The sequence below is a fragment of the Lissotriton vulgaris genome, chromosome 11, assembly GCF_964263255.1.
Source record: "Lissotriton vulgaris chromosome 11, aLisVul1.2, whole genome shotgun sequence".
Lineage (NCBI taxonomy): Eukaryota > Metazoa > Chordata > Amphibia > Caudata > Salamandridae > Lissotriton > Lissotriton vulgaris.
Window position 1 is genome coordinate 349,129,995 of NC_141699.1, and position 13,432 is coordinate 349,143,426.

General features: G+C 45.7%; 1 protein-coding gene across 1 annotated transcript in view; it reads left to right on the top strand.

The window, feature by feature from the left end:
- LOC147679750 (uncharacterized) overlaps nt 1-13,432 on the top strand; it is a 427,474-nt gene that overhangs the window by 130,267 nt on the left and 283,775 nt on the right. Inside the window, exon 8 of the mRNA XM_086942472.1 lies at nt 10,401-10,575. Within this exon, the coding sequence (XP_086798598.1) occupies nt 10,401-10,575 (175 nt within the window). The remainder of the gene's footprint in view (nt 1-10,400; nt 10,576-13,432) is intronic.

Sequence of the window (13,432 nt, forward strand, 5' to 3'; positions counted from 1 at the left end):
CTCTGCACTCACTACTCTGCACTCTGCACTCACTACTCTGCACTCACTACTCTGCACTCTGCACTCACTACTCTGCACTCACTACTCTGCACTCACTACTCTGCACTCACTACTCTGCACTCACTACTCTGCACTCACTACTCTGCACTCACTACTCACTACTCTGCACTCACTACTCACTACTCTGCACTCACTACTCACTACTCTGCACTCTGCACTCACTACTCTGCACTCTGCACTCACTACTCTGCACTCACTACTCATTACTCTGCACTCACTACTCTGCACTCACTACTCTGCACTCACTACTCTGCACTCACTACTCTGCACTCACTACTCTGCACTCACTACTCTGCACTCACTATTCTGCATTCTGCACACTCACTCTGCACTCACTACTCTGCACTATGCACTCACTACTCTGCACTCTGCAATCACTACTCTGCACTCTGCACTCACTACTCTGCACTTTGCACACTCTGCACTCACTACTCTGCACTCACTACTCTGCACTCACTACTCTGCACTCACTACTCTGCACTCACTACTCACTACTCTGCACTCACTACTCACTACTCTGCACTCACTACTCTGCACTCACTACTCTGCACTCACTACTCTGCACTTTGCACACTCTGCACTCTGCACTCACTACTCTGCACTCACTACTCTGCACTCACTACTCTGCACTCACTACTCTGCACTCACTACTCTGCACTCTGCACTCACTACTCTGCACTCACTACTCTGCACTCACTACTCTGCACTCACTACTCTGCACTCTGCACTCACTACTCTGCACTCACCACTCTGCACTCACTACTCTGCACTCTGCACTCACTACTCTACACTCTGCACTCACTACTCTGCACTCTGCACTCACTACTCTGCACTCTGCAGTCACTACTCCGCACTCTGCACTCACTACTCTGCACTCACTTCTCTGCACTCACTACTCTGCACTCACTACTCTGCACTCACTTCTCTGCACTCTGCACTCACTACTCTGCACTCTGCACTCACTACTCTGCACTCTGCACTCACTACTCTGCACTCACTACTCTGCACTCACTACTCTGCACTCACTACTCTGCACTCACTACTCTGCACTCACTACTCTGCACTCACTACTCTGCACTCTGCACTCACTACTCTGCACTCTGCACTCACTACTCTGCACTCTGCACTCACTACTCTGCACTCACTACTCTGCACTCACTACTCGGCACTCACTACTCTGCACTCTGCACTCACTACTCTGCACTCTGCACTCACTACTCTGCACTCACTACTCTGCACTCACTACTCTGCACTCACTACTCTGCACTCACTATTCTGCATTCTGCACACTCACTCTGCACTCACTACTCTGCACTATGCACTCACTACTCTGCACTCTGCAATCACTACTCTGCACTCACTACTCTGCACTGCACACTCTGCACTCACTACTCTGCACTCACTACTCTGCACTCACTACTCTGCACTCACTACTCTGCACTCACTACTCTGCACTCACTACTCACTACTCTGCACTCACTACTCACTACTCTGCACTCACTACTCTGCACTCACTACTCTGCACTCACTACTCTGCACTTTGCACACTCTGCACTCTGCACTCACTACTCTGCACTCACTACTCTGCACTCACTACTCTGCACTCACTACTCTGCACTCACTACTCTGCACTCTGCACTCACTACTCTGCACTCACTACTCTGCACTCACTACTCTGCACTCACTACTCTGCACTCACTACTCTGCACTCACTACTCTGCACTCTGCACTCACTACTCTGCACTCACCACTCTGCACTCACTACTCTGCACTCTGCACTCACTACTCTGCACTCTGCACTCACTACTCTGCACTCTGCACTCACTACTCTGCACTCTGCAGTCACTACTCCGCACTCTGCACTCACTACTCTGCACTCACTTCTCTGCACTCACTACTCTGCACTCACTACTCTGCACTCACTTCTCTGCACTCACTACTCTGCACTCACTACTCTGCACTCACTACTCTGCACTCACTACTCTGCACTCACTACTCTGCACTCTGCACTCACTACTCTGCACTCTGCACTCACTACTCTGCACTCACTACTCTGCACTCACTACTCTGCACTCACTACTCTGCACTCACTACTCTGCACTCTGCACTCACTACTCTGCACTCTGCACTCACTACTCTGCACTCACTACTCTGCACTCACTACTCGGCACTCACTACTCTGCACTCTGCACTCACTACTCTGCACTCTGCACTCACTACTCTGCACTCACTACTCTGCACTCACTACTCTGCACTCACTACTCTGCACTCACTACTCTGCACTCACTACTCTGCACTCACTACTCTGCACTCACTACTCTGCACTCTGCACTCACTACTCTGCACTCTGCACTCACTACTCTGCACTCTGCACTCACTACTCTGCACTCTGCACTCACTACTCTGCACTCACTACTCTGCACTCACTACTCTGCACTCACTACTCTGCACTCACTACTCCGCACTCACTACTCACACTCACTACTCACTACTCTGCACTCTGCACTCACTACTCTGCACTCTGCACTCACTACTCTGCACTCTGCACTCACTACTCTGCACTTACTAATCTGCACTCACTACTCTGCACTCACTACTCACACTCACTACTCACTACTCTGCACTCTGCACTCACTACTCTGCACTCACTACTCTGCACTCACTACTCTGCACTCGCACTCACTACTCACTACTCTGCACTCACTACTCTGCACTCACTACTCTGCACTCACTACTCTGCACTCACTACTCTGCACTCACTACTCTGCACTCTGCACTCACTACTCTGCACTCACTACTCTGCACTCACTACTCTGCACTCACTACTCACTACTCTGCACTCACTACTCACTACTCTGCACTCACTACTCTGCACTCACTACTCACTACTCTGCACTCACTACTCTGCACTCACTACTCTGCACTCACTACTCTGCACTCACTACTCTGCACTCACTACTCACTACTCTGCACTCACTACTCACTACTCTGCACTCACTACTCTACACTCACTACTCTACACTCACTACTCTGCACTCACTACTCTGCACTCACTACTCTGCACTCACTACTCTGCACTCACTACTCTGCACTCACTACTCTGCACTCACTACTCACTACTCTGCACTCACTACTCTGCACTCACTACTCTGCACTCACTACTCTGCACTCACTACTCTGCACTCACTACTCTGCACTCACTACTCTGCACTCACTACTCACTACTCTGCTCTCTGCACTCACTACTCTGCACTCACTACTCTGCACTCACTACTCTGCACTCACTACTCTGCACTCACTACTCTGCACTCACTACTCACTACTCTGCACTCACTACTCTGCACTCACTACTCTGCACTCTGCACTCACTACTCTGCACTCACCACTCTGCACTCACTACTCTGCACTCTGCACTCACTACTCTGCACTCTGCACTCACTACTCTGCACTCTGCACTCACTACTCTGCACTCTGCAGTCACTACTCCGCACTCTGCACTCACTACTCTGCACTCACTTCTCTGCACTCACTACTCTGCACTCACTACTCTGCACTCACTTCTCTGCACTCACTACTCTGCACTCACTACTTTGCACTCACTACTCTGCACTCTGCACTCACTACTCTGCACTCTGCACTCACTACTCTGCACTCTGCACTCACTACTCTGCACTCACTACTCTGCACTCACTACTCTGCACTCACTACTCTGCACTCACTACTCTGCACTCACTACTCTGCACTTACTACTCTGCACTCTGCACTCACTACTCTGCACTCTGCACTCACTACTCTGCACTCTGCACTCACTACTCTGCACTCACTACTCTGCACTCACTACTCGGCACTCACTACTCTGCACTCTGCACTCACTACTCTGCACTCTGCACTCACTACTCTGCACTCACTACTCTGCACTCACTACTCTGCACTCACTACTCTGCACTCACTACTCTGCACTCACTACTCTGCACTCTGCACTCACTACTCTGCACTCTGCACTCACTACTCTGCACTCTGCACTCACTACTCTGCACTCTGCACTCACTACTCTGCACTCACTACTCTGCACTCACTACTCTGCACTCACTACTCTGCACTCACTACTCTGCACTCACTACTCTGCACTCACTACTCCGCACTCACTACTCACACTCACTACTCACTACTCTGCACTCACTACTCTGCACTCTGCACTCACTACTCTGCACTCTGCACTCACTACTCTGCACTTACTAATCTGCACTCACTACTCTGCACTCACTACTCACACTCACTACTCACTACTCTGCACTCTGCACTCACTACTCTGCACTCACTACTCTGCACTCACTACTCTGCACTCGCACTCACTACTCACTACTCTGCACTCACTACTCTGCACTCACTACTCTGCACTCACTACTCTGCACTCACTACTCTGCACTCACTACTCTGCACTCTGCACTCACTACTCTGCACTCACTACTCTGCACTCACTACTCTGCACTCACTACTCACTACTCTGCACTCACTACTCACTACTCTGCACTCACTACTCTGCACTCACTACTCACTACTCTGCACTCACTACTCTGCACTCACTACTCTGCACTCACTACTCTGCACTCACTACTCACTACTCTGCACTCACTACTCACTACTCTGCACTCACTACTCTACACTCACTACTCTACACTCACTACTCTGCACTCACTACTCTGCACTCACTACTCTGCACTCACTACTCTGCACTCACTACTCTGCACTCACTACTCACTACTCACTACTCTGCACTCACTACTCACTACTCTGCACTCACTACTCTGCACTCACTACTCTGCACTCACTACTCTGCACTCACTACTCTGCACTCACTACTCTGCACTCACTACTCACTACTCTGCACTCTGCACTCACTACTCTGCACTCACTACTCTGCACTCACTACTCTGCACTCACTACTCTGCACTCACTACTCTGCACTCACTACTCACTACTCTGCACTCACTACTCTGCACTCACTACTCTGCACTCACTACTCTGCACTCACTACTCACTACTCTGCACTCACTACTCTGCACTCACTACTCTGCACTCACTACTCACTACTCTGCACTCACTACTCACTACTCTGCACTCACTACTCACTACTCTGCACTCACTACTCACTACTCTGCACTCACTACTCACTACTCTGCACTCTGCACTCACTACTCTGCACTCACTACTCTGCACTCACTACTCTGCACTCACTACTCTGCACTCACTACTCTGCACTCTGCACTCACTACTCTGCACTCACTACTCTGCACTCACTACTCTGCACTCTGCACTCACTACTCTGCACTCTGCACTCACTACTCTGCACTCACTACTCTGCACTCACTACTCTGCACTCACTACTCTGCACTCACTACTCTGCACTCACTACTCTGCACTCTGCACTCACTACTCTGCACTCTGCACTCACTACTCTGCACTCTGCACTCACTACTCTGCACTCACTACTCTGCACTCACTACTCTGCACTCACTACTCTGCACTCACTACTCTGCACTCACTACTCTGCACTCACTACTCTGCACTCACTACTCTGCACTCATTACTCTGCACTCACTACTCACACTCACTACTCACTACTCTGCACTCTGCACTCACTACTCTGCACTCTGCACTCACTACTCTGCACTCACTACTCTGCACTCACTACTCTGCACTCACTACTCTGCACTCGCACTCACTACTCACTACTCTGCACTCACTACTCTGCACTCACTACTCTGCACTCACTACTCTGCACTCACTACTCTGCACTCACTACTCTGCACTCTGCACTCACTACTCTGCACTCACTACTCTGCACTCACTACTCGCTACTCTGCACTCACTACTCTGCACTCACTACTCTGCACTCACTACTCTACAATCACTACTCTGCACTCACTACTCACTACTCTGCACTCACTACTCACTACTCTGCACTCACTACTCTGCACTCACTACTCACTACTCTGCACTCACTACTCTGCACTCTGCACTCACTACTCTGCACTCACTACTCACTACTCTGCACTCACTACTCTGCACTCACTACTCTGCACTCACTACTCTGCACTCACTACTCTGCACTCACTACTCACTACTCTGCACTCACTACTCTGCACTCTGCACTCACTACTCTGCACTCTGCACTCTGCACTCACTACTCTGCACTCTGCACTCACTACTCTGCACTCACTACTCTGCACTCACTACTCTGCACTCACTACACTACTCTGCACTCACTACTCACTACTCTGCACTCACTACTCACTACTCTGCACTCACTACTCACTACTCTGCACTCTGCACTCACTACTCTGCACTCACTACTCTGCACTCACTACTCTGCACTCACTACTCACTACTCTGCACTCACTACTCAGCACTCACTACTCACTACTCTGCACTCTGCACTCACTACTCTGCACTCTGCACTCACTACTCTGCACTCTGCACTCACTACTCTGCACTCACTACTCACTACTAATAAATATGTTGTCAACAGACTAACTCGATGTACTCCCAGGCCGATCTAGTTTGCAGGGTTAATTGGAATTGGCCATAAATCAGTAATTTAGACAACTGATGGGTATACAAATGTAAGAAGTTAAGACCGAAGCCTACATTGAGCTGCACATGATGACTAATGGGGAAAATGTCCTGTCATTTAGAATTTGGCATTCATTTACATCACACGCCTTAAATTAACGATGGGAAAACCACAAGTGCTTTAAGGTTGAACTAATCGATAAGGAAATGGCCTGCTGATATGAAGTACAATACAAGTACAACATTACTGACATGAAAAACCTATAAATGAGATTAGCCTAATCACTATATAAAACGGATGTGACACACAGGCTAAACAATTCCACTCATCTCAGCTATGTGCAAACGGCGCAGCTGTCATCGTACTTCTCGCGCATTGCTGGGTTTCCCCGAGTTTATCTGATCACTTTTCCATCACAGCCCACAAAACGTTCACCCGCCAAAGGAATATTTTTTTTCCAGTTACAATCATGACACGTCTTTTTTTCTGCTTAACTAAATCACGTAGGTCACGGAAAAAAAAGTAAATGTAAACGTTAACCAGACGTTCGCCATGCACATGTAATATATTAGACATGATCGTGAAATCTTCACCATGATGCTGAGCTCGAGCCAGACAGACAAGAAAAAAAGAAATACATCCCGAATCTAGACACCCATGCAACAAGCGAGGGTGTGCAGTGTATTAGGACAAAGGCTGCCTTTTCAATCAATCCAGCGAAGCATGAACCTAGAGAGGTATAGCTAGCGTCTCAGCTTCCGAGGAGGACAGCGCGTTCGCGCGCGCGCGGCCGGCGCAAATTGCCTTGCGCGTGGCCAGGACTGTCCTCCTGGGAAGCTAAGTCGCTAACAATAAGGTCTCTGGCGAGAGCGAGCTTCGCTCGCTTCTAGCCGAGACCTAAAAAGGGACAACGAGGAGACCCGGCCTGTTACAGGTCCATCTCCCTAATTGACTCTGCCGTTAAAATCTTAGGCAGGGTTATATTAGGCAGGCTCACAGATTGGCTTAAGGACAGTGGTATCATGTCAAATGCCCAGTACGGCTTTAGGGCTGGGAGAAGCAGTGTGGACCAATGCCTGAATATCCAACTACTAATCAGTAAATATACGATTGCTAAGGAGGGGTCCTTATACATGGCTTTTATGGAGCTCTCCTCAGCATTTGATTTAGTCAATAGGTCAAAGCTGTGGAAGGTCCTTTTAGGAATAGGCATTGATCCTCCTTTAGTTGGATTTTTAGCCGACCTCCACTGTGGTCTCCTAGCCTCATTTAGAGTTACACAAGCGGGGAGGTGCACAAGTCACTTTAAGTCTGAGAGGGGGGTCAGACAAGGATGCATCCTGGCCCCCCTTCTCTTTACAATTTATATAAATGCTTTAGAGCCAGCTTTAGCAGAGGCCACTGTGGACGTACCGCGCGTAGGAGCAACCAACATTCCGGTCCTCCTATACGCGGACGACGCCGTCCTCTTAGCCCGGTCTGGTGTTGCCCTGAATAGACTGTTAGTCTCCTTTGGCGATTTTATGACTTCACTAGATCTGAAAATCAACACCGCCAAATCCCAGGTTATGGTGGTGGAGCCTGTGGCAGGAAAAGGAAATGTAGATCCTTCTTTTGTAGGGGGGAAGAAGTAAAGAGGGTTCCTATCTTTTCTTATTTGGGTGTCATCTTTGATGATAAAGGAACCTGGGGTCCCCAACAGAAGTCCAAAAGCAACGCAGTAGCTAGGTCATCTGCGGCCTTGTTGGGATTCGCCAAACGGCTGGGAGCCAGACCAATGGAGGCGATACTTAAAGTATATAAAGCAAAATGCCTGCCAATAGCCACCTACGGCTCTGCTATTTGGGGATATACAAATCAGGATAACACCCAGAAGGTGGAGAATACGTTTTTAAGATCTCTCCTCTCCGTTCCACAGTCCACCCCACCTTCTCAACTCACACAGAGTTAGGGCTGGGTTTTCTTATAGATCTATTGAAATCCGCCCCTGTAATCTGCTGGATTAAAACCTGGCTTAACCAGGAAATCTCCCTAAACCACCTGATTCTCAAGGATTGCCTCGCTCTGGATAAAGCTCATAAGATCCCATGGCTGGCCTATATTAAGGTTATGCTTATGAAATTAGGCAGACCAGAGCTCTTTCATTCCCCAGGCTGTATAAAAAGAGAAGATGTGAGGGAGATTAAAATTGCCCTGCTAAATTTATTCACTGTTGAGCGGGAGGCAACGGAGATGGAGAAACCACTTGTAAGAAGAAACTATGCACTATTAACTGCCCCCAGTCTTGAACCCTTTCTTATTTTTGTAACGAGACCGTTCCACCGGTTTCTTTTAACTAGATTTCGTTTTAATCTAATACATTTTATGCTTGGTTCCTTTCCTACTTGGGACACTCCAGATAAGGCTAAACCCTGTGACTGTGACAATTTGTCAACACAGGGCACGCTACACTTCATGATGTTTTGTGACCACTATGCAGAAATTAGGAAAAAATATCTATTGCCTATTTTGAGGGAGGTGTGTTTCTTCCAGGTGAGGCCCGCTCTTTTGTTTTTGCAACTCCTATCTAGCGCACGTGTCACTTTTCATGTAGCAAGTTACTTGGTAGCGTGTGTCCGTGTTAACAAAAATCGTCGCAGGTTTTAGGGTACTCCCCCAAGCACATGAATTAACTGTACATTAGCTGTTTTTAAATGTAACACTGAGAAATATTTTAATTGTGTTTTAAATTATGTGAAATTTACATTAATGTCATGAATTAACTGTACATTAGCTGTTTTTAAATGTAACACTGAGAAATATTTTAATTGTGTTTTAAATTATGTGTAATTTACATTAATGTCATATTTGTACCCAATGGACTGTTGCTGTTTAATCCCTGTGATGTATTTGTATTCATGTCTTTTTTTGATTTTTATTAATCGAATAAAAGTATTTTGACTGACTGACTCTTCCACTGTCCTACCTAAAACCTTCTCTTCCTCTCCTTCCCCTCAGCATTCAGTCCTCCTGGTTTCCATTCCCATTTTTTCACACACATTTTAAGACCTAGATTAACCCACTAAAATACACCTTACTAGATAAAACTGTTATCACCTAACGCATTCATACACACTCTCTGTGGTTTGCTTTTGTGAGATGTCATCGGAGCTTCCACTTTTCACTACTGCCTTTACAAAGAAGAGGGTCCAGATTAAACAGTTTGATAGGTTCACTTTTTTACCAGTCCGGTTTCTCCATTGGCACTCGAGTTTTTATTTTAGTTTTCACTGTCCGTTATTTAAAATGCAAATAGGGTAGAACATACCCTGTTATGAATCCACCAACACTAGGTAGAGTCCATACTGTGCAGTACATTTCATATTATGTCCATAAGGGTAAATCTCTTGCTGTTCATATGTTTCTCCATTGCCACAAAATGCTGAATTAATTTCAAAGAATCTTAATATTTGAATTTGATGACACTACTTTGCTGTTTCTACACCAGCACAGCACTGTAAATAAAGAATGATGAGTGAATTTCATGTCAACGTTTGCAGTTATTGAATAGAATCAGCATTGCATACTTTCTGATTCCCCATAACCCTTATGTGCCTGAATTTGGGAACCATGTATTACCTTTTATGATCCAGTTAGTAATTTGTAAAGTTATTTGTTTTCAAAATTTGGTAAGGCGGGTTTTTCTGTACGTCAAGCATTATTAATTTGTATCCCAAAAGAATTCTTTTTTGTTAAATATTATCACATGTGTTTTATATTATTTTAGAAAAACCACCGCCAATAAAGCAGCCACTGATGATGATGATGATGAAGATGAGGATGAGAATGATGAAGAGACATTTCAACAGGCCTTTGCTCCCCCTGGTTGGAAAAGCAGTAGCCCTGTCCACTGGGGCTCACATGCAAACAGAGTACCGGACTCCAGCTGGAAACACACAGAGGTGAGGAACCTCATACATGATCTGATTATCCTATGAGCTGTAATCAAAATATTTTAACTACCTGTAGCTAGTGTGTGCATATTAAGTAACACTAATGTACTCTGGTGACTTTTAAACTCAACCCTTCTTGACAGGAGCAGTAATTCTACCAGTAAAAGCCCACAAACAAGCAGAAAATAGATGGTGTTTCACTTATATTTAGGTTTGCTTGCCAATGCTCTTGGAGTCTTCCAGAGAGCATGCTGAAGGCTTGTGCTGTAAGCTGAACTATACAGCAGGAGAGAAACTAAAGCATTATTCTGTGCAGCTACAGGGGCTGGGATAGTGTCAGCGGGAAACCCTAACAGTAGCAGCAGAGTTCCCCTTCCTCACTTCTGCTGCAAAACCGCTTTTGGTCTCTCTCAAACGAATAAGTGTACCGATTGGGGTGGGTTTTCTCACAGTTTCAGAAAATTGGTGCTCTATTACTATGGACCATTGTGTCCTGATTGTGCCCGTCCATTTCAGGATGCTCTTTCTCACATTCCCCCGTTTGATCTACAGCGTCAGCCAACCATGCCCAGATTCTTTCTTGGGAGATGTTGACCTTCCTGAGCAAGGAAATCATCTATGTTTATGTATATGGTATTTCTGTAGCTCACACCTAACCAAAAGGCAGCAGAATTCTGTTCAGGGTCGAAGGCAAGCATAACGTCAGCAAGGGGTAGGAGCTGTAGCTGTGTTGTGAACCATTAAGACATTGTGGTGTAGTGTTCTTTAATGAGGTGATTCTTCAACTCTTTCCTATATTGGAGCCTTGGTGGGGCAGTCCTGATGAGGATATTGTAACCATCATGCCTTTTCCCGAACTGGAGAATGATCAGGGATGCTGCACCTCAAGAAGTAGTAGTTCCCTTTGGCCTTTTCTGCATCTCGACTACTGAATGACTTTGTGTACAAGAAAAAATTTAAATGCACTCTTTTGCTTGGATCCTGCTTGCAGTGGAGTCCCAGAATTCAGTGATATTGCCGCTCTATTTACCTTCAGGAGTCAGGTGTTCGCATACCAGTCTTGCCGTCTCACAGAAAGTATCTGCAGTTTGTAGTGTGCTCCATTTGGCATTTGGTGTATGATACCATCGTCTCTACTGGGGACTTGCGTTCAAGCTCTGACAATTCTGCATCTTCACCTCCAGAATTTTCATTTTCACACATTCATCCTGGCACATGAGTGGACTTCAGAGGTGCCAGTGGTCACTTGGGCAACCTTCCATGCAGGATTATTATTCACCGGTAGCTCTCAGAATAGTGACTGACTGGGAGCTCACCAGGATGACCTAAAGATTTGGGGTAATTGGTCCCCTGCAGAGCTGAGGTGCCATATCAATCTTCTAAGGTTGCACCTTGGAAGAAAGGAGAAAAGAATGCCAACTGATCTTAGTGCAAATGATTTCATCACATGCGAAGGATGTACCGAAGTCTCTGCCCAAGCCTCACAACACACCCTGCTGCCCTGTAAAGTTGCTGCCTTTTTTTCTAGATCTTTTCTGGCTCATGAAGATTCAAAAGGTATGGAATCTGCAGGAAGATTTCCACCATAAAGATTGTTAATAAAGGAAAGTAATTTGTTTTTCACAAAATAAAGAACCAGAGAATAATCTGGGGGAATCCTTCAACTCTAATTGAAATTTGCTTTCAATGTGCATAAAGAGTGATAAATGTAAACCTTTTATCCTTTCTATAAGGCTGTGCAGACGATGAACATCTGTTTCATAAGCAGAATGTGCTATGAAATTCCTTGTTGTTCTACTTTTGTTTTCATGTTCATTAACATGTTGTAGCAACCTCACATATTCCAGTTACATTATTATTTAATTCCTTAAAATGTTGGATTATGTTTATTTGTATTTTGTCCATGAATTTCATTGCCTAAAAATTATACCCAAAACAAATTCCAGTTGCTGATGTAGATAAAGACTCGTAGGCCAGGATGATGTGTTACACCTCTCAATGTAATATTTAAGAAGGTACTAGCAATATCTCGAAAGGCTAGAGGTGAAATTGTTTTGATTCCATGAGCAACATGTGTCTGAGAATGAGTATTGGTTATAGGTACAGTATGCCAAAAAATCATTGTGTTTTTTTATTATAAGAGAATATTTTTAATAACTGGAATTTCTGTGTTCTAAAAGAATAAAAAATGTAAGTAATGAGAAGCTATGTTTTAAAAAAAAATAATCCAGCATCTTATAAAACAATGCGATTTTGGGATCTTCAATTTCTCTTGCAACCATACCAGAAACATTTTTAGGGAGTGATTTAAATATAGTAAGGAAATTAATACAATTCTACACATGCAGATCGTTTAGAGAATCACCATTTGTAGAGCGTCCCCAGTTGTTTTTGATTTAAGTAAATGAGCCTGTAATGCTGGCGTGGTTCAATATACCCAAGTCCAAAGGTGCATCCTTCACCAAGATCAATACTCACAGCGGGCAGCCCATACTTTCCCCCACACTGATTAATCAGGAATTCTGTAATTATTATATGACCTTGTACAGGGCCCCCTTTGCCTTTCTGAGGAGGCACTAGATAACTGCCTGGCACAAGTACCGATAAAGCAATTAGCCGAGGAGCACCATAGGGAACTAGGGGCCCCTATCACTATACAGGAAATCCATGCTGTTGTAAAGGGCCTAGCTACTGGTAAAACACCGGGACCAGATGGACTGCCAGCTGAATTCTATGCAGCCTACCTCGGAACTCTAGCACCTCACCTTGAAAAATTATATGCGGAGGCTTTTCAGCTTGGTTCGCTCCCAGACACCACCAGGGACACAGTAGTCATACCCCTACCAAAAAACACAGAACAGGGTGC